A 27,284-nucleotide genomic window follows, 5' to 3' on the forward strand; every position below is an offset into this window, starting at 1 on the left:
GACACAAACACCTAGACTTGCCGTTTCATCCATCCCTCCATCTTGGTCCTCCCAGCATGGGACTCCGAGGCGAGAAGAAAGCCTAGACAAGCCTTCCCATAACAAAAATGGCTGCCATACACTCCCTGCCCACAGCTGACATGGTAGCCTCCGTTTGGTCTCCATGGTAACGCAGGCCGCTCTTTTCGAGCCGGCCTAGGCCAGGCTTGTAGGGAAATGAGGGGAGTTTCCCTCCCCCTCATTTTTGCGACAGTTGCCGGGAAAGTCACGGCAGTTGGCTGGTGTCAGCTGATTTACTGCAGCGGCGGTGGCGGTGGCGGCGGCAACGGCAGCTTGCAGCCTCTCTGGAGAGACGGAGGCTGGGCTGGGGTTACAGTCCAAAGTTTTCCCACGAGGATTTGCCCACCCCACCTCCTCTCTGGATACGTCCTCGCCTTGTCCTCGTTGCCAGGACGCCTGCAGGTGGTGGGACAGAAAACATCGAGGCATAAGATGAAGCTGTGACAGGTAAAGGGCTTTCGAGCTTCCCCGGGGCGGGGGGGACCCCAGCGCGGAATGTGCCCTCAACGTGGAGGTCAGAGGCCGGGGTTCAAGGGTCACAGCTCCGCTCCAACTGGGGGCGGTGCCAGCTGTCAGAGCGCAGCTGCTGGAAGCTCTGGTCTGTGCGGCGCCTGCAGGTTCAGGCCCACGACTAGGCTCCTGTGCCTGGAGCGTGGGTCCTGCCAGGGGTCTCTGGGACTCCTTGGCCTAGTGAGTGACATTTGCTACTGGTGACACTGGCTTTGGTCTTGAGACGGGACCGCCTTGCCCGCAGTGGCAATCTAAACGGGGTGAGATGCTTAATGTTGATGGGTGGGTGGTTCTTAACAGTGCTTTTGGGAAATGCTGTGCTTGCTTTTGGGGTACACATAGCCTCTCCTGGTACTCTTTAGTTTGCCCTTGTCTAAGGTACTGAGACGTCTGTTAGTACACCTGCCCGCTCTCATCCCTTTGCCCTAAGACTTGGTCTAAGAGGATTCCTGCTATGCCTGCTCCCTTACTAGTGGGTCCCAGCGTTCTGAAACTATATGTTTGGAGTTAGCAATACCCTGCCTTGGATTCAAAAATTGCGTTTTATGTTTTGATTCACTTGCTGTGTCAGTTTCTCAGGTCCTACAATTTGAAACTATGGCAGCTACAGTTGCATCACAGACAGCACTGGAATTGTTGATGCTGCTGATTTAGGGTTCAGTGAGAGCTACAGCTTGCTTTTGCGTTAGCATTTGCCAGGAGCCAAAAAAGGCAAGCTGTGACTCTTTCCGACGTTTATTGTTTAGGGCTTTATGGGCAGGATGTCAAGAATTGCCTGTTATATGAGAGAAATTGATTGAGTTTTTGAAATATACACACACACTTCTTTATAAGTAATTTGTGACAGTATGGAGGTGGAGGACAGCTTAAAAGTGAAAATAATGTGTTGAAATGCCTTTATTATTTCAAATCGGGCAAACAGAACAGTATAAATATGTAGTAAATGCCTTGTTAATTTCCTTTTTTTAAAAAATGTATTTTATTAAGGGACTTCCCTGGTGGTCCAATGGTTAAGACTCCCTGTTTCCACTGGAGGGGGCGCGGGTTCGATCCCTGGTCGGGGAACTAAGGTCCTGCATGCTGCGCGGTGCGACCAGAAAAAAAAAAAAATTTTTTATTGAAGTACAGTTGATTTATAATGTTGTGTTAGTTTCTGGTGTACAGCAAAGTGATTCAGTTGTACATATATATAATAGTTTGCATTTGCTAATCCCAAATTCCCAATCTATCCCTCCCCCCCCACCCTCCCTCTGTGCAATCACAAGTCTATTCTCTATGTTTGTGAGTCTGTATCTGCTTTGTAGATAAGTTCATTTGTGTCATATTTTAGATTCCACACATGCCTTGTTAATTTTCAGAGATTATTGTGAGAAATTCATTTAAGTGTCTATATTTTAAATTTTGTTAATTTTCAGAGATTGTTAATTTTCAGAGATTATTGTGAGAAATTCATTTAAGTGTCTATCTTTATTTTAAAAATACTTCAAACCCTACTTAACAGCAAGACCGGAGTGTACACTTTGTTTTTTCTTATTGCCACCTGTAGCTAAATTTTAAAAGATCTTGATAATTGGATAACTCAAAGGGACTGGGCTTTGCCTTGTTTGAATACCACTGTGGGAACTTAAATTTTGAGATAGTTAGCCTTTTCTTTTTTTTTTTTTTTAATAGGGGGGAATACCAACCTTTATTTACACTTGGGTTCAAGTTCAGAGCCTTCTTAGTATAGCGAAGTGGTAAAAAGCACAGATCCTGGGACTAAGGTTCATATTCCAACACAGAATAATAAGTAAGTGATAACTGGCAAATGTTACCCACAGTCTCTTCAGTAAAGTGGGGAGAGCATCACCCCAGCTTCTAGCAGCTATCATGGCTGCCTCTGCCCCAGTGTCCACCCTGGGTACTCCACCTCGGAGGCAGCTCAGCTAAGAGAGTGTGGGCTCTGCAGGTCTCAGCTCAGAGATTAGGGTGGGACTCAGTGAGTTACTGAACCTCGGAGGTAGCCCCTCACTCCAAGACATTTCACCAAAGGCAAGAAACAGGAACGTGTACTGGTTCAAGGACTGAGTGAGATCTTACAATTTCCTTTGGTTTTCATTTGGATATAAGCTATGTTTTGAGGCAGAGGAAGCGAGGTGGTCTATCTCACTGTGACAGGCTTAGCATCGCAGACTCTAAAGGTAGCGAGCTGGTTTTGTGCCTTTGCCATCGGAAGGTAGGGTGACATTTAGCCTTAGTGGTGTCCTCTGTGTTAGGTGAGTCCTTAAAGTTTGTTTTGTACCTCAAATGCAGAGGATTGAGTTAATTTTTTCAATTCAGTCATCATCATTGGGCTGTTCAACGTGTATCCCCGGTTTTTTTCCATTCATTGTCTTTTATATCCAGTTTCCACTCCCTCCCCTTGCCCACCAACCCATAGACAGCCATTCTGACCTGTAGGATGTGTATCCTTCTGTTGGTATGTTATTAAATGTGTGTTGTTTTGGGTGCCCACATTTTATATAAATTTATTTAATTATTTGTTTATTTTATTTTTGGCTACATTGGGTCTTTGTTGCTGTGCCAGGGCCCTCTCCGCCGCGGCGAGCGGGGGGTGGAGGGGCTACTCTTCATTGCGGTGCGCGGGCTTCTCATTGCGGTGGCTTTTCCTGCTGTGAAGCGTGGGCTCCATGTGCGCGGGCCTCAGTAGTTGTGGCTCGCAGCCTCTAGAGCACAGACTCAGCAGTTCTGTCGCACGGGCCTAGTGGCTCTGCGGCACGTGGGACCGTCCCGGACCAGGACTTGAACCTGTGTCCCCTGCACTGGCAGACCAACTCCCAACCACTGCGCCACCAGGGAAGTCCCCCTAGGCACCCAAAGTTTAAATTTATAGAGATGATATCATGCATGATCTCATTAAAGTTTTTTCGCTCCCTACTGTCTACTATTTAAGGGCCTATTTGTGTTGCTGTCCATTGCTTCTAACTGATACACAGTACTTCAGAATTTCCATCTACTACAGTTTATATGCCAACTGTCCTATTTGTGGATACCCTTGTAACGTTCATTTTCCTACCACTTTAGGCAATACTGTGATAAACATACCTTTTAGACCTCTGTGATGCTTTCTTTGAGATACATATCCAGCAATGTGATTTCTGGATCATAGGGTTTTCATATATTTTATTGAAGGATTGCCATATTGTGTTCCAGAACAAGCTGCTGTGGTCTCTACACCTTCAGGTGGTTCAGGAAAGTTTCTGTATCCTTGTAACCCCACCAATGCTTAGTGTTATCCAGCCCCCTGCTTTTTACAGACGAATGGATGCAAAATGAAATCTCATTTTAAATTACATTTCACTCTTACTCGTGAGTTTGAGCCTTTCTTCATGGGCATTTTATCTTTTTGGGTTTTCCCTTTTGTAAAATTGTTTATTCCTTTACCCATTTTTATTCTGAGGTTTCACGCCTTGTTGACCTTCACAAGCTCCTTGTATTTCCTAGATACTAGTCCTTTAAATATTGTATCTGTTCCTATTCTGTCATTTGTCTATAACTTTTTTTTATGATGTCCTTCATTGAACAGAAATTTTCTACTTGATATAATCAAATTAAAATTTTTTTGCCTATGGTTTGTGTTTTGGGGGTTTTAAGAAATCTTTCCCCAAAGATTTGTCACAAAGTTACCTATTTTATGTACTACTAACTTTATAGTTTTCCTTTAAATTTATAGGTATTGAATACATCCAGAGTGTCTTTTTACATGTCACAAGGCAGAGATCCAGTTTATTTTCCATGTAGTGTGCCAGTTTTCCATGTAGTGTGCCAGTTTTTCATTCTCTCCTTTTCCCACAGATAAGTGGTACTGCACTTACTGTATATTAACCTCTCACAGAAGCTCTGAAAACTGCCTTCTGTTCCTTTGGCTTACTTGTTTGCTCTTGTTCTAATATCATGCTGTTTTAGTACTGTGGCTTTGCATGGTTATTTTTTCCTACATGAGTAAGTTTTCCTATTTATTTTGTTTTAGCTTTATTTTGAAATAATTATAGATTAAAGAAGTTGCAAAACTAGTACAGAGAGGTCTGGGTTCCCCAATGGTTACATTTCATATAACTTCACCCAATTTCCCTCAACTGTTACATTTTATACAACTATGGTGAAATAGCAAAACCAAGAAATTGACATTGGTACAATACCTGTATATAGTTCTATGCCATTTTATCACCTGTGTAGGTAGATACCTGTAACTACCACTGCAGTCAAGATACAGAACTACTCTATCACCACTAAGACCTCCTTTGTGCCACCCCTTTCAAGTCAGTTCCGTCTCCCTTCCTCTATTATCTCTAACCCCTGTTCACTAGTCAATTTTCCGTCTATACTTTGATCATTACAAGTGTGCTGTATAAATGGAATTAGGCAGCATGTGACTTTTTGAGATTGAGACTCATCTGAATTGTTGGGTGAGACCATTTTTGAGACTCATCTAAACTGTTGTGTAATTTGGGTAGTATTCCATGGTATGTATGTACCACAGTTTGTTTAAACATTCACTGGGACATTGGGGCTGTTTTCAGTTTTTTGCTATTAAAAATAAAGCTGCCTATGGACATGCTTGTACAGTTTTTTTTGTGGATATAATTTTTCACATCTCCTGGGATAAATGCCTAGGAATGTGATTGCTAGGTGGTATGGTGAGTGTACGTTTAGTTTTTGAAGAACTTGCCAAACTGTTTTCCAGAGTGGCTGCACCATTGTACATTCCCACCAGCAATGTATGAGAGACTGAGTTTCTTTGCATCCTCGCCAGCGTTTGGTAATTGTCACTATAATTCACTGTGGTCTTAATTTATGTTTCCCAAATGGCTAATGATGTTAAATTTCTGGTAAGGCAAGTTTTCCATTCTTTTTCCATTTTCAAAGTTGGCTTAGCTATTTGTGGATTTTTATTCTTTTCTATATATTTTGGAGCTAGAGTTTCTAAAGACAGCACAACTAGAATTTTGATTTAGTATGCATTGAATTTATAGGTTTATTTTGGGGACAATTGACATTTTTATAATATTAGATCACCCTATCCAAGAGCATGGAATGGCTTTCCATTTATGACTGAGCAGGAAGAAATTCTTTGCAGTTTTAAAAAATATCGTGAATAGATACTAATTTAAAGTAGATTATTGCTGATAGAAGAAAATGCTACTGATTTTCATATATTGATATTCTACCTTTGTGTGTGTGTGTTCTACTAGACAGAGATCAAAATCCATAGTATAAATCTTGAAATAGTTTTGGTACTTGTAGAGTTAGGCCTGGAACTAGGTAGTGCTTTTATTCCTGGTTTATCTGTTACATTTCTCTGTGACACTGTTTTGTTTGTTGCGATGGATAAACTCAATGATTAGAGTATGGGGGTTTATAGGTTCTAGTCCCATTTTGTCCATTCATTGTTGCACTTTACAGAGAGTTCGTAATCTTACATATATGCATGCCAGTGATCGTGGGCAAAACCAACTGAGAGCTTATGTATGGCTCAGTGAGATCCTGTCATCAATAAGAGGATACCTTACCTTTCTACTTATAGATACTATGATTGTGATGTTAACTTAGAATTCGAACTCTGTGCACATTCATTTGCCTTGATCTGTATCTGATACTTAAAGCCACTTTGCTGATAAGAGCACAAAAGATATCATTGGAAGAAGTCCTACACCATGACTGCATTCAGAAAGGCCTGTCCAAGTGGAATTTTTTTGTTTTCTATTAAGTAACGTATACACGATATTCATAAAATAGTAAATATTCTAAATAAAATTAGGCATCTTTTCCAAAATGTGTTGGTGATGTTTAATGAAAATGTAGGTTTTTTGGGCTGATGGTTTCTTGTGTTAGTAGTCGTCAAAAAATGTTGGAACAATAAAGTGTTAGGGCCCTGGTCAGTTCAGGGCGGAGAAAATTTCTGAAGTACTGGGAGTTATTCTGTAGGCTCTTGTAGAATAGAAAACTACTGGAAAGACGTGGCTTTTTAACCACTGCCTCCCATTCAGTTAGCAATTGTAATTTATGACCCTTCAAACTCACTGAAAACATTTTACTAGTGTTTTGCACATACATATTTCTCTCTGAATGTTGGTAGTTAGTATATGTCAATGATAACAGATTGATAGAATGTGCCAGTTACCTTCTGTTCTCACATTCAAGTTGTTTATTTGGCTGTCTTCCTTAAGGGCTCTTCTTTTTTCTAAACATTTCAAATACAAACAAACAGTAAAAAACCACCATTAATGGGAATGAAAAGTTCGCTCTAATGCAATATCAGTTTACTTAGTTTGAAACAGTTTTGTGATTCACTAACAGGCCTTGGTGAGTGTGGTAGCGATTAGTTAAAGTAAACCATGTTAGGTGACTTGCTGCATAGGTCCTAAGACATGTCTTGTTGTGTATGTGTCACAGAGTAAAAGAGGCTAGAATATAGGTGCAACCTGCAGCTGGGGAAAAGCAATTAGTACATTAACAGGGAGTTGATTAAGGAGACTTGTGTTAATTGTTGGCACTATTATAGAAAAATTCATTGAAAAGAAACTCTGAAATCCGAAGCATGTAAAATCAAGATGTATTTTAATTTGTTGATGGGTACAACATTTTTAAAGCCAAGCAAATGAACGTCATTCATTACTTTGTTCATTTATCGAGTAAATATTTGGGTACCTCATATGTGGCAGAAATTCTAGGCGCTGGGAATACAGTATAGAACAAAACAAAAATCATCACCTTCTTGGAGCTTGTGTTATAGTGGCAGATTCAGACAGGCTATAAATAAGTATGACACTTGGTATGTTAAATGACTGTAAGTGCTCTGGAGAAGTATAGTAAAATACCATGGGAGTGGTGGAGTTTGCAATTTATGCTGGTCAGGAAAGGCCTCACTGAGAAGATGACATTTTAGCAGAGACCTAAAGTGGTTGAAGGAGCTCTAAAGATGGACTTGCCATTACTTGAGATGCGGAAGACTGTGGGAGGGGCAGATTTGGGGAAGAAGACCAGAGACTCACTTTTGAACATGTCAAGTTTGAGAAGCTTATTAGCTATCCAGATGGAAATGTTGAGTAGGAAACTGCATATGTGGAATCACAAGAGAGCCACCAGCTAGAAATTGGGAAATTGTTAATGTATAGGTGGTATTTAAAGCTGCGAGGCTTGGTGAGATCACTGAGGGAGGGAGGGAGGGAGTACTGCCAGAGGAGAGAAGTCCAAGGACTAAGCTCTGGGTATGCCAATATTTAAAGGTCAGAAAATGAGGAAAAATAGAGACTAAAGCCATAGACTTTAGCTTGCTACTAAAGGTAGCAGGAAAGTGTGAAGACTTGGGAGCCAAGTGAAAAAGTGTTTCAAGGAGGAGGAAGTATGAACTATGCCAAATGCTGTTGGTAGGTCAAGAAAGATGCGGATTATGACTTGACACTGGGTTTAGCAATGGGGAGGTTTTGGTGACCTTGTCAAGAGCATTTGTGTGACAGGTGGAAACTTTTCTATGATCTATGCATTGATATAAGGAGGGGGATAATGTTACAAATGAGGACATTCTGATTTGGAAAGAGGTACATATTTCCTTAAGGTTACAGTTAATAAATGGGGGAGCTGGGTCTGCCCTAGTTAGTGTGAGTCTCAAATCTTCATACTTACTCAACACAGCTTACTGATCCCCATATTGTGACAGTTCGTCTTCTATTTGGGAAAGCATGTTTGTTTTTTCTTCTGGGTATTTTAATTTATGAACAATGAGAAGCTTCAGTGCTCAGTTTAGAGTTTTGATGACAGTGTGAGGGAAAGCAGTAGGAATGGTTGGGGATGGAGGTGAGATTAGAGGTGGTTCGGGAGATAAGGTTGAAGTTGTCTACCAGATGGGATCTGTTTACCTAAAATGTAGGGGCTTGGTGGGCATAGTTTGCTTTTAGGTTAATCAGTAACTCTTGAAACTGAGGCAGGTTGGTGATGGATAGAATATAAGTAGCTGCAGAAATTTAAAACGTGATTCATATGCCTCAAAATCTATGAATCATTTTTAAAATTGTGATTTATTTTTGACCAGATAGCTCTACAGTTCTTCAAAACCCAGCTCTTGCTTGCTCAGGGCTGTCTTAGCAATGAGAAGTAAGTGTAGTCTTCTGTTGCCATCTGCTCATGCCACATGTTCTTTTGAAACAGAATACTGGAACTTCCTTTAGCAAAGCCATCCTAAAGTGTCAAGTTCACTGGGAGGAGATTTCTTGCCACTCAAATAAGAGAGGATTATATTGTCAACTTAGCGACAAGCTTGGTGTTCAGAAGGTGGTGTCCCTCACAGCTGTTTAATTCCAGACACCCTTTGTTCTGAGGAAGCAGCTCAGTAATTCCTTCATGCATTTTATGATCTAGCTATCTCATTGCATTATAATAAACAGTCTTCATTACCTGATTCAGTGTTTTCTAAGCCTTCAATGAGTTGATAGCAAAGGCACAAGCACAAAAAAATTCATAATATTAATGACTACTTCCTTCATCAAACCATGAATTTGACTTGAACACACTTTTTTGACAAATGATGTAGGGATGTTCTGAGAATCTGAATAAACCTTTAAAGATTTCTTTCTTCGTTCATTGCAGTGGTGGCAAGTAGGTTTAGTTATTTAGTCTGTAGTCCCTGCTTTTCATAATCCCCATTGGTAGGTGGGTAGTGGAGGCCTGCTTGCTCTTGTTCATGTGTGCCTGTTCTCATGAGAGAGAATTTGAGTTTGTTTTTGTCTGCAGGTCTCAGAGGGCCTGCCTTGGGGCACAGGAAGCAAACAGACCAAGACAGTATTGACTCTCTGGTGAAAATGCCTGTATTCCTGGGCTAGAAATACATCTTGCTTTTGCATTTGAGCATTAGAAAGGCAATATAGAGAAATGAACATTGATCTGATACTAGATTTTTCATATGTAATCTTTTTTTATAGCTTTTAGAAATCACATGGGATACCAGTATCCCATGAGATTTTGCAGAACAGTATGGTCTTATCAGAGTATCACTCCATAGGTTATTCATGGTTTTAAAGGGGAAAATAGCCGTAGTCAAGTGGTCATAGGTGGCATCACTGATAGTGGGACAGTGTGATGTTACGTCTCCTGTGGTGATGCAGTGTGAAGTGTACATCACCTATGAAGGATACTTGCCAAACATGTTTCACTTGAGTTCGATGATGCCTTTAGATCCAACTTCCAGTTTATAGGAAGAAGAGGAGATAGATGAACATGTGACAAATGACATTGTAAATAAAATCAGACAAATCTAAAATCTGGAACATTCTACAAGCAATTGGTTTTGTTTATTTAAAGTTAATATGAAGAGTGAAAGTTAATATGAAAAATGAAGTAGGACTCTTCTAGAACTAAAGAGTAAAGAGGCATCACAACCAAATGCAGTCAGTAAAACTTGAATATTTTACTTACTGGTTTTAAAAAAATTATAAAAGATATTTTTTAGACAGTCGAAGTAATTTGAATATGGACTGGATTTTAGATACTATTAGAGGATTATTATGGTATTGATAATGGTGATTGTGATAATAGCATTGTGTTTATGAAGGAAAATGTTCTTATTTTTAAACTTGGTATTTAGGGGTGAATTGTCATGATATGTGTAGGTTATTTTCAAATGGCTCAGCAAAAAAAAATCTCTCTCTTTATATACACATGTATTGACAAAGGAAATTTGACAAAATATTATTTATGGAGTGATCTTGAGTGATCTTTATACTATTTTCAAACTTTTTGTATATTCAGCATTTTTTGTAATAAAACGTTGGGGAGAATCACAAGGGGAAAAGTAAATATCATCTTAAGCCTTTTATTAAAAGAACAATCAAATTTCAAAAATATTCCCTTGGGGGACTTCCCTGGCAGTCCAGTGGTTAAGACTCTGCACTTCCACCGCAGGGAACACAGGTTCTATCCCTGGTCCGGGAACTAGGATCCCGCATGTCACATGGTGCAGCCACAAAAAAGGATTAATCTCCAAAACATACAAGCAACTCATGCAGCTCAATATCAAAAAAACAAACAACCCAATCCAAAAATGGGCAGAAGACCTAAATAGACATTTCTCCAAAGAAGATATACAGATTGCCAACAAACACATGAAAGGATGCTCAACATCATTAATCATTTGAGAAATGCAAATCAAAACTACAATGAGATATCATCTCACACCGGTCAGAATGGCCATCATCAAAAAATCTAGAAACAGTAAATGCTGGAGAGGGTGTGGAGAAAAGGGAACACTCTTGCACTCCTGGTGGGAATGTAAATTGAGACAGTCACTGTGGAAAACAGTATGGAAGTTCCTTAAAAAACTACAAATAGAACTACCATACGACCCAACAATCCCACTACTGGGCATATACCCTGAGCAAACCATAATTCAAAATGTTCATTTCAGCTCTATTTACAATAGCCAGGAGATGGAAACAACCTGAGTGTCCATCATTGGATGAATGGATAAAGAAGATGTGGCACATATATACAATGGAATATTACTCAGCCATAAAAAGAAATGAAATTGAGTTATTTGTAGCGAGGTGGATGGACCTAGGGTCTGTCATACAGAGTGAAGTAAGTCAGAAAGAGAAAAACAAATACCGTATGCTAACACATATATATGGAATCTAAGAAAAAAAAAAAAGGTCATGAAGAACCTAGGGGTAAGACGGGAATAAAGACACAGACCTACTAGAGAATGGACTTGAGGATATGGGGGGGGGGGGAAGGGTAAGCTGTGACAAAGTGAGAGAGTGGCATGGAAATATATACACTACCAAATGTAAGGTAGATAGCTAGTGGGAAGCAGCCGCATAGCACAGGGAGATCAGCTCGGTGCTTTGTGACCACCTAGAGGGGTGGGATAGGGAGGGTGGGAGGGAGGGAGACGCAAGAGGGAAGAGATATGGGAACATGTGTATATGTATAACTGATTCACTTCGTTATAAAGCAGAAACTAACACACCATTGTAAAGCAATTATACTCCAATAAAGATGTTAAAAAAAAATAAAGAGCTCATCTCCACTTTTGTAGAGCAGAAGGGTGAATTTGGAGCTGAGAAACAATAAATTGATAACTGGCACTGTGAAGGTCTTTTGATGACACTTGTATCAGTTTTCATCTGAAAGTTTCACCCCCATTCTTGATAAAAATTTTGCTGGGTGTACAATTTATTTTTTCCTCAGCACTTGAAAATATCATTCCATGGTCTTTTGGCTTTAATTGAGAAGTCAGCTGTCAAAAAAAAAAAAAAAATTCCCTTGGGAGTTCTGTGGTTGCCTAGTGGTTAGTATTCTAGGTTTTTACTGCTGTGTCATTCTATCCCTGATAGGCGAACTGAGATTCCACAGGCCGCTGCAAGGTGCAGCCAAAAAGAAAAAAAAAAAAAAGTCCAAATCTAGTGAAAAACAGGGATGAAAGATCCTCCCTTGTTCCTTGAAGTTTTCTTAGAGCTTTCTAGGCCTTCACATAGCTAGGCAGAATAAAGCTGAAAAAATAGGAAGAAGATAATTGGGAGAGTACGCTGTACCAGAAACCAAAGAGAGAGGGTTGAGAATTAGCAAATGATCAGCCGTGTCAAACTAGTAGCTGTGTAAGACTGAATATAATGTAAGGACTGAGTAAGATGGTTAGAAAGAGTAGGTATCAACAGTCCATTAATGTCAAAGAATCCTCTCTTTCCTCGCTTCTCCCCTAAGGCCTTGCTTCTCTCTGCAATATTGGAGAGTTCTTTCCTGGAGTATCATATTAGAGAAATGTTGACCTCTTCATGTAGAGGGAGGGCAATCTTGAGCAGCCTTAGATTAGGTGTGTTTGAAGATAGAACCTAGATTACATGAGGCCTTTTGTAGTAAGGAAATGGAAACACTATGTTTAAGACCGTGGGTTTCAAGATGTTGATTGTAATTACAGTGAGAGAAACAGAGAGATAAAATGAGAGAAAGAATGAATGAGAGAGAGAGAGAGAGAGAGAGAGAGCGATTACTAGATTTACAAGCAGAGGCTATTAACAAGTGAAAGTGTTTTGGACAAAAATGAGATGTGAACATATTTGAAGGACAAAGCCTAATTTAACTGAAAGACAGATGAAATGGTAGACAGTGAAAGGATAATTAAGGGAGTAAGATCCTTCAAAGAGTCCAGGAAGAATTAGGTTTAGCAAAAAAGATGAGATAGTCCTTCCTCGGAAATATCTTGCTTGGCACACAGTGAAAGCTTAATAAATGCTAATTGTTATTCTCTGTTTTTTCATTCAGTAAGTACATACTGGTCACTAGTAAAAGTCTGTAACTATTCTAGGTGCTGGTAAGTCACCTCAAATCCCAGTGAAATGCAGTTTGCTTGATAATGATTAAATAACAAAGATGGTGGGCTTACGTCGATGATTTGGTTTTACTCTTCAGGGAAACAGATTTTAGTGGAATGGATGCATTTGTAAACAAATAACTACAAACAAAGTGACGAGTGTTCTGCACCAGTGTGTAGAAAATCTTGTGAAAACGTGGTTGCAGGAGCAGTGAATCACAGGTTTTGGGACAGGGCACTCACAGCAGAGAGGAGCTAGTGTTGGAACAGGTTATAGGCTAAAGACAAATACTTGTTAAAGTTAAACGGTTTTTTGAAAACTCCATGTTGTGTGTGTATGTGCATCTTTAAAATAAAAGAACCTGGTGAATCACGGCCATGGATTTTATTTTATTTGTTTATTTATTTTGGCCCTGCACATCCTGTGGGATCTTGGTTCCCCTACCAGGGATCGAGCCTGGGCCCCTTGCAGTGGAAGTGCGGCGTCCTAACTGCCGGACCACCAGAGAAGTCCCGTGGGCCATTTAATTTATTTATTAAACTGTCTTTTGGAATACAGTGAAATACCCAAAGGCGGGGGGAAAAAACCCCTTAAGACCAAAGGATTTATCTTGAGAATCAGGATTCCCACACAATCCAGTCTCTTACTTCTCTTACTCTTCCTTTTCAGAGGTAGTTTTCATTACTGTTTTTTTTTTTTAAATTTGGTATCATTACAGAATTATTCTAAACGTTTATGTGTGTGTGTATTACAGATGTGTGTAGTTACATATATATACCCCTTTTAGAACCTAAAATGGGAATGTATTTTATACACTGTACTGCACCTTTTCATCCCACTATATATTTTGGAGATTATTTCATATCTCATGCTGCAGTGTTCCATTGTAAGACTCTAATAATTTATTTAATCCCTGATTTATGGGCACTAAAGTTCTTTCCATGTACCCATTAACAATTAGAGAAATTTTCAAGCACATAAAAACAGTAAGAACAATGTAATGAACACTCTTGTACTAAAAGGAACCTCAACGTTTATTTTTACAGTTTGGGTTCCCTGGCAAGCAGGTTCTGAGATGGAGATTAGCACTGAGGTTTATAAGGGAGTGCTTTTAGTCCGACACCTGGGGAAAGGAAGCAGGTTTGGCCAGAGGGAGAAGTTGAGCTGTAATGAGTCTCAGCGGAAGGAATCTCAGTTGAGCCTGGGGGTAGTTCCAAAGATGGAATGACCCTTCAGAACTATACTGAATTGATATGAGGGGGCCTGGCCTTTACTGTTTATCCCTGGATTGATCAGTTGTTGGATGTGGGCTGTCCTACTGGAAGGCGGCAAGGTGTCTCCCTTTGGCTGGGGCAGTCGTTAGTGGGGGCTGACAGCCCAGTGCTCTCAGCGGCTGGGGTAATAAGTCCTTTATTCCCAAGGTGCATCTGGATGAGTACCACCCATCACACTTATGTTCCTGTTTCATCTTCATCCCTTCCAATACCTCTTACCCCCTCTTCCCCTCCACCATCTCCCACATGCCAGACCCCAGACATCAGATCATTTCATCCCTAAACACTACAGTTCTACTTACCTTTGAGTAATGTGTTTTAGTAAAATCTTGATTAACCAGATTGACTGGAGAATGAAGTTTTCTGGTAAATGGAATTTTGTGGTAAATGCAGACAACATAGAATAAGGAAGGGTATTTACTTCGTTAGGAATCAGGAGGTCTGTTTGTGCCTCTGAGCTCTGAGATGAGTTTGCAGTGTAATTTTGAGAGAGTTGCTGAAGGACCTAAATGTGGCGGGCGGGAGGAGGGGCTCAGCGGCCCCTTCCCATAGTGAGTAGTTATGTTTAGGCAAAACTTTGTAGTCTTCTTTCCCTTTTATGGCAGATTTTGATAAAACTACGAAACAGGGTTTAATTTTCTTTTCTATCAACTTTGAATTTGGAAAATGTGAGCAACTAAGCTCTTCTGTGCCTAGTTAAATTAAGGGAAAAAAAATCCACTAAGGGGATTGCTGCTCGCAGAACCTGAGAATAAAACCTCTTGAAGTGGGGTTTGCTCCAGGGGCTGCTGGATAGGTTTACCGTTCTGGCTCCCCCAGGCTTGGAGTCAGCGCTGATGTTACAGTTTCACAGTCCAGTCACTAACACCTTCCTTGCCTCTTACCCTGGAGCCAGTCTGTTCTTGGTAACAGTGAGACGTCCGTGTTCCCACTTTAGTGACACCTGGGTTGTTTGTTGTTTTTTAAATTATCTTTAAGGAGGAAGGACCCCATTGAAGGGTAAACTTATAATAAATTGGAATTTCAAATATTATGTACTTGTGTTTATAAAGAATAAATAAATAAATATCCACTCAAATAGATCTCTATAAGATGGTAACGAGCTATATACTTCTCTCCATTTCTATATTAGGAAGGCAGTTGTTTTTTTTTTGGTCAGTTACAAAAGCCTTTCTTTTACAACTGCTTAAATACCAAAAACAAAAGCAAAACAGCAGGAGGTTGACCCATATTTCATCAACTTTTGCAATGACTTGGTTCACTGATACAGGCAAAGGGTGATTGGATTTTTCCCGTTCACGTGGGACGATTTTTGTTGAGTTCTCTGGTGCCATTTTGTGAACATATTTCCTGAGCTCTAATTTCTCTGAGACCAGATTATGCCTCTGTTTCTCTGTTGCCTCATTACGTTCTTATTTTCCTCTCTCCCTCCTCCCTCCTCCCCCCACCCCCATGCTTGCTTACTTTCTCTTATCACTCTGCTTGGAAAGTAATGTTGCCAAATCTGGCTCCCTGTGCACCAATGCTGAATAAAAATATGGGGACAGAGAAATGGAAGGTAAGAAATAGAGAGGCTTTTTATTTTCTTTGCCAGGCAAAGGGAAGGCATAGCAGGCTAGTGCCTCAAGAACTGTGCCCCCCGCTTCCTGGGGAATTACAGGGATTCTTATAGGGGAGTTCTGATAAGGATCAAAATGGTGAAGGTCTTGCATTCTTCTTCTTGCATTATTTCAAAACAGTCATTGCTGGAGTCAGGCAACCTGGTAATTGGGTCCGTTAGCCTCTGGGTTATCGGTCTATGTATGACCTCCTTTCTGAAATGCAGACAGCTACAAGGGGTTATTTGCTTCAAGAGTTTATAGGGAGAGTAAAGAGTAAATACCAGGTGCAGGGTGTAAATTACCTAAATTACACAGGATTAGGGGTGACAGGTTAGTTTTGTGAAGGACAAATCTAACTATAGACACTACAGATTAGTAACAGTTAAAATAAAACTAGGATTGATTAACTCATGCCAGTTTATGTTTCTTCTCTAGCCTGTTCACTGTTCCCTTTATTTTCCTGGTTATCAGGAGAGGAAAAACCTCATTTCTATTTTTGTTGCAACAGTAACAGTCATTCATGTCTTTTTCTTGCCTCACGCCTTACATATTTCATCAAACCCGATGATTTACTGTTCTTCTATAATGCCTTATATTTTCTTTTTCTTTCAAAACTCTCACCATTTTAGCCAGGTTCTTATCACTGCAGCCAGGCTTATTGCAGTAGCATCCCATTTGGTTTTCCTGTATACTATCTCAAATAGTCTTAGCATACTGCTTCTCTGCTTAGATGGATATATAGTTATGGGACCATTAAGTCTCTTTAAACTCTGGTCCTGCTCAAGACCATTGTGAAACCTTGTAGTATCTTCTTACTTCTCAAAACCTAAATTTGTAAATTCTGGTTAGATGTATAATAATTTATCTCACATATTAGAATCTGAAATTATTGATGACTTCACTGGGCATCAGTATCATAATAATAGTGCCTATTCTTTATGTAGAGGGCGTTTAGTATTTTAAATTGTTTTCTCTTTACTTTTGTTCTTGGAGTACCTTTGTGTAAAAAAACTGTATCGAAATCTATGTTGTGTTTTTATCAATTTGGTGTGTTGAACACCAAGTCCTATCTATTGTATATCTAAAATAGCTCTCATATTCATCTTATTATTACCATTTTCACCACTGCTACCCTTCATCATATATTTATTGAAGACGTCCCATATGGCAGACACTATGCTCCATCCACATCATATGGTGGTAAATACATCGATGTGGTTCTTGTTCTTAGGGAGCTTAAAGACTAGTAGGGGAGACAGCCATTAGACAGAGAAATCCAGAAATAGTAATGAAGTTGTGATACATTTAGGCACCATCTCTCTTACCAGCAGTACTGCAGTAGCCCCACTGGTCTTCAAACCCAGAGTTTTCTCCCTCCCTTTTGTATTGTAGCTAGAGGGATCTTTCTGAAAAGCTAATCAGATTTAAAACAGTTGACCTGTTTTCCATTGCTATCAGGTTAAACTCCAAATTCCTTGAGGTGGGTTACCAAGTTCTTATGATTTGGTGCATGTGGGCTTGTTGTTTCTTGTCTCATTCTGCCTTTGTGCTCTGAATGCCAGCCCTGCTATTTTCACTGTCCAGAAAGAACTGAGATCTCTCACCTTGGGGACTTAGAATATGTGATTCCTTGAGCCTCTTCCTTGGGTAATTACTACTCATTCTCACTCATCATTTCTTCCAAGAACCCTTCCTGAAGTATAGGTTAGGATATCCATCTTTTGTGTCTCCATTAGGTCTTGAGATTCCTCCTGTATCACACTCTGTGGTAGTTGTTTGCATGTGTGTAAGCCCCATTGTGTAGGTCCATGTGTCTATTTTATCTCCTGTTGTAATTCCATGGTATAGACACAGAATGGAAACTTGGGAAATGAGATCAGAATTTAATTTGAAAGCTGTCTTAGTATTGGGATTGGAGTTTGTACTATTATTTCTAATAACGTCATGCAGAATTGAATTGTCATATTTGCAGATAGAATTGTTTGACAGGCATATACAGTAGTAGTACTTTTATATTGTGTCAAAAAGTCAGTGAAAGATAGTAACCTCTTGAAAAGGTACAACTTTATTAAATGTTAAGCTACAGTGCTGAAAGAAATCAGTAGATGTGGAAGCAGCATGTGAAGAATAGCAGAATCTGTGTTTTAAAAAAATTAATAGTTGCTGATTATCTGCCATGTGATGGATATTTTACTGGTTGCATTACATATATGATCTCTCTTAACCTTTATGACAGCTTTCTGAAAGGAGGGTATTATCGTCCATCTTTTACAGATGGGGAAGCTGAGACCTAGAGGGGTAACTTTTTCAAGATTGCATAGAAGAGTCAGGATTTGAATATAGTTCTTCTGACTGTAAGTTCAGTGTTTTTTCAACTATTATTTTTGTTGTTGTTTTTAACTGAAGTATGGTTTTATTTCTGTATAGAACTGAGAAATAGGTGCAATTAGGTGACATAGAAATACATGAAATTAAGGTAACCAAAAGAGATGACTTGATTTTTTTATCTCTCAGACCCCTGCTCTTTATGATTTGATTTCTTTGACTTCAAAATGATTCAAAATTAATTTTATAACTACCTCTTGATGAGAAAACCAAGCCTCAGAAATGAGATGATATGCTCAAAGCCTGCATGGTTGGTGGCAAAATGAGGGGTAGAATCTAGAACTTCTATTATCTGACTCTAAAGCTTTTTCAGTAAAAGAGTTTTATTTAATAGCCAATGTCTAAATATAATTTTAAGTCAGATTTGATACAAACATAGATGAAAATTGAATGTTCTTAGTATTCTTCTGTTTTTAGGAGTATCTAGTCGTACAGCATATTTATTTATAACTCTAAAATTTGAAAGGTGGTATTTCCCCTTAATGTATTAGTTACAAAATATGAGTATATTGTACACAATATTTTGGAGAGTTAGTAAGAATTTTCTTCAGTTTCTATTACAGTTAATACTATATGGCACTAATCATTTATTCAGTCACTTTTGATTTGGGCCTTTTCCAGAAAAATGTGATTTTTTTTTTTTATCCCAATGAATCCCTAATGTCCTTGGATATAGAGCAGTGAATTTTGAATTCGATCCCCCCTCCCCCCCACCTTGGTTGGACAGAACTTCTTACCTAATTCCTCAGATAAGCAGTTGTAATAGCAGATAAGCTGATGTTGTATGATCCCCTGGAAAAGATATAGTGAAGTTCTGTAACATTATTTCCTAAGGGAGAATTGCTTTTTGGATAATTAATTTTAGGCTATATTCTTTTATTTTATTTATTTTATTTTTTTGCGGTAAGCAGGCCTCTCACTGTTGTGGCCTCTCCCGTTGTGGAGCACAGGCTCCGGACGCGCAGGCTCAGCGGCCATGGCTCACGGGCCCAGCCGCTCCGCGGCACGTGGGATCCTCCCAGACCGGGGCACGAACCCGTGTCCCCTGCATCGGCAGGCGGACTCTCAACCACTGCGCCAGCAGGGAAACCCTAGGCTATGTTCTTTTAAAAGAACTGCTATGAGTTGAATTGTGTTCCCCTAAAATTCATATGTTGAAGTCTTAACCTCTAGTACCTGAGAATGTGCCCTTATTTGGAAGTCTTTATAAAGGTAATCAAGTTAAATGAGGTCATCGGGGTGGGCCCTAACCCAACATGGCTGTGTCCTTATAAAAAAAGGGAGAGACGTGTACATAGGAGAACACCATGTGAGCATGAAGTTGGCCTTCTACCAGCCAAGGAGAGAGGCGTGGATCAGATCTTTCCCTTCACAACCCTCAAAAGGAACTAACTGTGACACCACCTACTTTCAGACTTCTAGCTCAAGAGCTATGAGACAACAAATTCTGTTTTTTAAGCCACTCAATTTGTGGTCAGGGCAGTTTTTAGGAAACTAATACAATGTATTCCCTTATGAAGATTCTTAATTGCCCTTAATGAGAATTCTTCTCAGATTCTGATTGACGGTCAGTTCCTGATTTTCGTTAGAATGTGGATTTGTTTTAGTTTCTGGAGAAGCTGAGTTAGAGATGGATGTGTTTTCTTGTGTTTTCCAATACCTTTATCATGTTATGGGCGATTATTTTCACTTGTTTTAAGAGCTATGAAATGTATTCTTCTTCCAGGTTTCCTTGAGCTCCTTGTCACTTGAATACCAGAAATTTCTTTCCTGTTGCATCAGAACAGACACATCTCCCTGTCACACACATATTCCTTAGTGCTGAATCTGTGTATTTGCATTCTCTTCGAGCTAGGTATATGCATCGAATACGAGTGCTCAAATATCGAGATAAATATTCTTTCCAGATCTCACCATATTGTGTTAGATGCTGTGAGCTTATTTAATTGAGAGAAATCTTTGGTGATATAGCTTAAAAATGAATGCTGTCACCATGGAAGAATGAACTCCTTCCAGATTCTCTTTTTGAGAAAGTCACTGTTGGATATGTTACTCAGCCAGGAACATGTTGTACCAAATTTGTTAAAGTTGGCTCAGTGCTTTGTTTCATTTTCTGATATTAAATAGGAATATGGAAAGAATTGTTAATGTCATAGTAGTCTATGAACTGCTGAACATGATACATAAATGGTTTTAGAAATAGGAAGGGAACTTGGAATTTTTCCCGAGTTGTAGCAAACAACTTTTACCTGTAGCAAACAGATGAAGTTTTGGGGGAGGCAAATTGATGAAAGCCATGAATTCTAACAAAAAATAAAAGATGTAATATACATAGACTGCTTTTGGTAAACATTATTCATAATGTTTTACTTGCCTAATTTTCTTTCCAGGGAAAGGGATTTTAGTTTTAGTTTTATTTATTTGTTTAAAGAGTGTAAGTAGTGGATTAAAGAAAAGATTTTGCTAAAAGCAACCAGCAGTGGGGCCATGGGTATTAAACTAGTTTCTTTCATAGAAAGTGGTTACTCCTTTAAGTGTCTCTGAAAATTTCTTAGGACGATCTTAGCGTTCTAAAGAGTCTGCGTTATACGTATATCTTTTGTTGCCACGTAGAAACCAAGCCTATGAGTGACTCCTAGTGTCTCATAAAGTCTGGCAGTCTCTGTCTTATATGGAGCCCTCTCTGATTATGCCAGTTTTCATGTCTCTTGAACTTCTCTGAACTAGTATTTAAGTCTTTAATCACACAGTTTGTAACACCTAAATCTAGTTGTTTCACTAACTAGATCTTAATTTTGTCATATGAAGGAATAATTCATTATATTTGTGCTACAAACAGGGTACTCTAATATACACTGCTTAATTGATTATTCATCTCAAATTTAAACACCTTTACCAGAACTAAATTTTTATTATTCAGAAATGAGTTTAAAGTTCTTTATCCCTCAGGTTTCAGAGTTTAGAATAAAAGACGTTCGTGACTTTGAGACATAATAGGTTTGTACTAAATACGGTGAATGAGTTTCTCAGTGGGCAATATTCTTTTTAATGTTTAGGACACTGTCAAAAACTCTCAGTTTTTCTTGGACATTGCTAACTATTATTGGTTTGGAGACTTAACAAGATTTGGAGACCTCACTTGCCTTGGTAGCGTAGCAGGGTGAGTAAGACCCCGGATTCTAAGTCAGGCTGCCTGGGTCTTGACTGGGGCTCCATTTCTTCCATTTACACTTTGCAACTCTTTATGACTCACTGTCTTTACATGTGAAAGAAGAGTGCTAATAGTACTTACCGTGTGATTTGTTGTGGGGATTAATTGAGATTTTAATTAGATTTTATATACTTTTATGTATGTGTCTGTTTTATTTATATATATAATGTTTAGAGGAATTCTTGGCACTTAGGAAGTTCAAGTTGGCTTCATAAGAAAAATGTGTAATATGTTTTAGAAGGAAATATAACATTTGACATTATTCTTATAACATTTCCAGGTTTGAAAGCACAATGGCAGGAAACAGCCTTGTTCTACCCATTGTTCTTTGGGGTCGCAAAGCACCAACCCACTGCATCTCAGCAGTACTTTTAACAGATGATGGGGCCACGATCGTGACTGGATGCCATGATGGGCAAATATGTCTCTGGGATCTTTCAGTAGACTTGGAAGTGAGTGTTTGAAGTGCCTATTGTACTTTTCACATATAATAAACTACTTAACAAAAAATAACACAGTTCCAGAATAATTTGACCTCATAATATATCTTCTGTGAGATATATTTTGACTAAAATTGGTATTCAGAATGATTATTTACATGATTCATCAGAGTTGACTTCTGCTGGCTTTTGGCTTGATTTTCAATTATAATATCTATCCTACCTGGCTTAATATGTTACATTTAACATTTTTCAGAAAATTTCTAACCATATTGAAGGAGATTTCCAAAAAAGATATTAAAAAACAATTTTGAGCATTTATACCTTCTAAGGTCAATGTCTTGAAGAGAGCAAAACTTTTTGTAAAACTGTTTGTAAATTTTGTCATATTTATTTTAAAAGTCGCTGTGTATTTTTTGCCATCCTTTACTGGTGTGGAATGCTCAGTGTGCTCTGCTTCTGGGCGCTGGCTCTCTGTGGAGAGACTGTCTTTTTCCATATTTTAACCTCCAATCTCTGACAACTCTCCCCAGGAATTTTTCTGTAAGGGGGAACAGAGAAAATGGGGCGGTAGCTGGCATGGAATGTAGAGGCAAGAAAGTTGATTTTTTTAACTAAACATTTTTTTTAACAGCCTTATTGAGATAAAATTTACACGCCATACAATATACTCTTTAAAGTGTACAATTTAATGTTTTTTTACTCTGTTCACAGAGTTGTGCAGCCATTACCACAGTCAATTTTAGAACATTTTCATCACCTTGGAAGCAAACCTTGTACTTTGTAGCAGTTACGCCCAATATACCCCCATGTCCCCTGGGCAACCACAAATCTATTTCCTGTCTCTATAGATCTGCCTATTCTGGACACTTTATGTAAATAGAATCATTTAGTATGTGATCTTCTGTGATTGGCTTTTTTCACTTAGCATAATATTTTCAAGGTTCATCCATGTTGTAGCATGTATCAATATTTCATTTCTTTTAATGGCCAAATGATATTCCATTGTATAGGTATACTGCATTTTATTTGTCTGTTGATCAGTTGATGGGCATTTGGGTTGTTTTTACTTTTGACCATAGTGAATAATGCTGCTTTGAACATTTGTGTGTGAGTTTTTGTGTGGACATATGTTTTTGTTGCTCTTAGGTATTCACCTAGGCATGGAATTGCTAGAACTGAAAAAATGATCCACACACTTGGATGACATGTCAAGGCTAGGGTTACAGTTTGGAAAGTGACTGGAAATGAGTGTTGTAGAACGTGATATGCCTTCAGGATTGATAGCAAACTAAATAGGAATCAGCAGTGTAGTGATGAGGAGAACAAAAGCCCACCACATTTTATTGGAGTTATTTCAAGCAATAAGATTTACTTGTAAGATCTTAGAAACCATTCTTTTACTGAATTTTTTGCATGGATTTCACTAGAATGTTATATTTATTTAAATTCAAGTAAGAGGGATTAAAAGGGGAGAGGAGACTGACTAGGAGAGAAATACATCCTTTGAAAGATACTAAGAGAATTGGACTGTTTACCCAGGGGAAAAGAAGGCTGAATAAAAAGTGGCTTGGTTATTGTCTTTTGATTCATGTAGAGGGCCTTCTTAATGTACTTTATAGCAGTCATTTATGCCTATGAAGGACCAATAAGTCATATAACATACAGAGTGGGGAGGGCACAAAATACCTTCTCTTGAGGTCATGGTGTCTTCCCTTCTTTTGTTAGGAAAGGATTCAGAACTGTAGCTAGAACTTTTGCCATGCATATCTTGGTCTCCTTTTACCTGTGGAAAAGGGCAGCCTGGCCTAACATGGTGGCAATAAAATATCTGAGAGATATTGCAGAAGCAGTAGTTTAGTGAGTACCTAGACAGATGGTGATAAGAGTAAAGGAGGGAACCTGTTAATGCAGGTATTGTCTACAGTATAGTGTTTTAATGCTTCGACTACCTATAAAGCTGTAATTGCAGAGAATTAAACTATAATTGCAAAGAATAGTATAATACATGGCATTAATGAACGAAGTGAAACATTGTGGTAAGAGCTCAGATGTTGCAGGTGGGTGAAGTTGGCTTCATTCTTGGCTACTGTAGTGTCTAGCTGTGTGACTTTTGGCAGTTTTTAACCATTTGATGCCTAAGTCTTGCCATTTTTCAAATAGGATCAACTACACAAGGTTGTGGTAAGGATTCTATGAAGGAATGTGTATTAAGCAGTTATCACAGTGCTTGTACATGGTAAGGATTTAGTTAATGAATGTAATTGTAGCATCTCAGGTAGTAGAAAGAAAAAATTGCTAAAGGGGGAAACAAAAGGAGTGCTGATTGTTGGCTGACTATAGAACTAGTAGCCTCAAAGTTCCAGATTGGAACATTGATGTTAGTGTTTACTCTTAAGAACTGACACATCACATCATTTTATTCTAAACATCACACCTTGCCACTGATAACTGTCACTTTTGAACTGTGGTCTTTGATGATGGATGGTTTTTTGAATATGTTGAACAGATTATCTTTGTACTGATTATGTGTGAAATGTTTATTAGTTAATAACTACGACATAAATTTTTATGGGATATGGTGAGATATAGATAAAAGGTATAAATGTAACAATATGCCATATTTTTATTTTTCCTCCAGTTATATTAATACTTACTGTGTGAAGCCTCCAACTTTGTTCTTTCTCAAAATTGCTTTGGCTATTTGGTGTCTTTTATGGTTCCACACAAATTTTATCATGGTTTTTTCTATGTTTCTATTTCTGAAAAACACCATTGGAATTTTGGTAGGATTGCATTCACTCTGTAGATTGCTTTGGGTGGTATGGACCTTTTAATAACATTAATTCTTCCAACCCAAGAACGTGGGACATCTTTCCCACGTTATTTATTTCTTCTTCCACTTCTTTCATTAGTGTCTTATAATTTTCAGAATACAGGTGTTTCACCTCCTTGGTTAAATTTATTTCTAAGTAATTTATTCTTTTTGATGCTATTGTAAGTGGGATTGCTTTCTTAATTTCTCTGTCAGATACCTTGTTGTTATAGAAACAACTGATTTTTGTATGTTTATTTTGTATCATGCAACTTTTCTGAATTTGTCCATTAGTTCTAACAGTCTTTTGGTTGGAGTCTTTAGGATTTTCTACATATAAGATCATGTCACCTACAACAGAGGCAATTTTACTTCTTCCTTTTCAATTTGGATGCTTTGTTTGTTTAGTTTTTTGCCCAATTGCTCTGGCTAAGACTTCCAGTATTATGTTGATTAGAAATGTCAAGAGTAGCTATCTTTGTCTTGTTCTTGATCTTAGAGAAAAGGCTGTTAGCTTTTTACTGTTGAATATGATGTTATCTGTGGGCTTGTTGTATATGGCCTTTATTATGTTGGGGTACATTCCTTCTATACCCAATTTGTTGAGAGTTTTTAATCATGAAAGGATATTGAGTTTTGTCAAATGCTTTTATTGCCTCTATTGAGATGATTATGTGATTTTTATACTTCATTCAATTATTTTTGTTCATTTTTCTAGATTTTGGTGGGAATACAGTCAGTTCTAGTTACTCTATTATGACTGAAAATGGGATTTTCTAGCAAAGTCATGTACATTGAAAATAAAACTAACAATTGGTAAATTTGATTTTCTTGGGAGAAATTAAAGAATTGACCAAGAGCATTTTTTTTTTTTTCCCCAGTGGAGGAACACAGAGTCTCTGTATAGAAATGGGGTTGGATGTATGAGAAAATTTTGGATGTATGAGAAAACATTCTAGGCCTGTTCTAACCATAAACAATGATTGTATTTTTCTTTTAATTATAATTATGCAAAATAAGGCTAAAGTGATTTTGATTCTTTGCAAAATGGATATCATGAAAGGGGCTTTAAAGGTATTAATCATATTCCGTTTTTTTAAACTGGGTATTGAGTATGTGGTTATGTATATTTTTATGTCTTGTACATGTGTTACAAATATTATTTGTATGTATTAAATGTTTAAGAAAGATATCCTGAAATTACTTAAGGCCTTGAAGTAACCTGAAATGATAGCTTGCAGTTTGGTACAGAGTAGATGAATTTGGGGGCTGATTGCTAGACTATTTTAGAATAGTGGGTATTAAGCCGTCCTTTCATAAGGCACTATGGCACTAAATCATTAGTCTGTGAAGGTCAGTCTGGTTCCTGATAGTCAACATTGATATCAGCTTTTGGTAGGGTACCTATTCTCTATTTTTTGTGTTTGGGGATGTCAGTCTAGAGACTCTAAATGTACTTTCAAATCATGCAAAGTATTATTTTAAAAATAGGTGAGGTTAAATTATTTTATATACTAATACACATTCTTAACCTGATTTCTCAGTGTATTGGAGCTTAGTGCTAAACGCTGCCCTGCTTTAAATCCTGGTTCCATCATTCTCTGCGTGATATTGGGCAAGTAATATCACCTCTTGGTTTTCCACTTTTGACTTTAGAACTACGTGGTGGGATGATTGTGCGCATTAAATTGGTGGGCGTCAGTGTTTTGCAGTCTTAGTTTTTGATGTTCTGAGCAGTTCTTCTCAAATCTGTATCTGTATTTTGTACTGAATATTTAACAGGATTCCTAAAAAAGATTACTTAAAAAATTTGGTACTGATATCAACATATTTGTGTATTTCTAGGTTAATCCTCGAGCACTGTTGTTTGGTCACACAGCTTCAATCACCTGTTTATCTAAAGCTTGTGCTTCTAGTGACAAACAGTATATTGTGAGCGCATCCGAGAGTGGGTAAGTATTTTCTTATTCACTTTTCTCCTCATAAGTCTGTACTGCAAATAGTACCACTGTATTAGTAAGTAGGAATTTTTGTTTTTCTTTTGGGGTGTCTTTTAAATAAATGCCTCAGTTGTTTCAAAATAAAGATATTTGAAATATGGTTTTCAAAGTGAATTTTATCTTTATTAATGATTTTTATAATACTTTGTATTTTATTGTAATTTATGATTATGTTTTTGCCTTGCTTTTGAGAAACTCAGAATACCATACAATTTAAAGAATGATCATTAATCCCCAAGGCATTTTTGCTGAATTGGCCGACAACTCTGAGAGTTTTAAAAAACCTCAGTGATGCTAGGCTAGCATAAATTTGGAAGACGAAGCCACGCAAAAGTTTAAACAGTTATATTGATGTACATTAATGCACTAATATGGCTACATGTATTCCTAAGGCTCAGAATAGAGCTTGCTTTTAGAGATGTAAGTCATTGAACAGTATTTGTAGGGTCTAGAGTGTGGGGAATTAAAAGAAAAAACTTTTAGAGTGTTTAGAAAATTGTATATTTACACAATATGTTATTGAAGGGAGTTGGGGAACTGGAAGAGAATTATTTAAGAACTTGTCCCTTCTACTCCTCATAATTTATGAATTTAAAAAGAACCTTGTATAACTGAAAGGCAGCAGCAGGTGAAAATATAGTACCTTT

The 27,284-nt window shown here is 38.2% G+C and overlaps 1 protein-coding gene across 9 annotated transcripts in view; it reads left to right on the forward strand.

The window, feature by feature from the left end:
* The first annotated feature begins 301 nt into the window (after nucleotides 1–301).
* The window catches only part of WDR7 (WD repeat domain 7), a 372,036-nt gene continuing 345,053 nt past the window's right edge, over nucleotides 302–27,284 (forward strand). For 5 of the 9 annotated variants that reach the window (XM_060029121.1, XM_060029112.1, XM_060029116.1 and 2 more), the window contains exons 1-4: nucleotides 302–507; nucleotides 18,061–18,140; nucleotides 21,663–21,834; nucleotides 26,483–26,589. In XM_060029121.1, coding sequence (XP_059885104.1) covers nucleotides 21,676–21,834; nucleotides 26,483–26,589 — 266 coding nt within the window. In that variant the 5' untranslated portion in view covers nucleotides 302–507; nucleotides 18,061–18,140; nucleotides 21,663–21,675. Of the gene's footprint in view, nucleotides 508–629; nucleotides 831–18,060; nucleotides 18,141–21,196; nucleotides 21,332–21,662; nucleotides 21,835–26,482; nucleotides 26,590–27,284 lie in introns of those variants that run through there. The other 4 variants (XM_060029113.1, XM_060029115.1, XM_060029114.1 and 1 more) reach the window with 4 other exon arrangements.

This window comes from Delphinus delphis, chromosome 13 (assembly GCF_949987515.2).
Source record: "Delphinus delphis chromosome 13, mDelDel1.2, whole genome shotgun sequence".
NCBI classification, from domain to species: domain Eukaryota; kingdom Metazoa; phylum Chordata; class Mammalia; order Artiodactyla; family Delphinidae; genus Delphinus; species Delphinus delphis.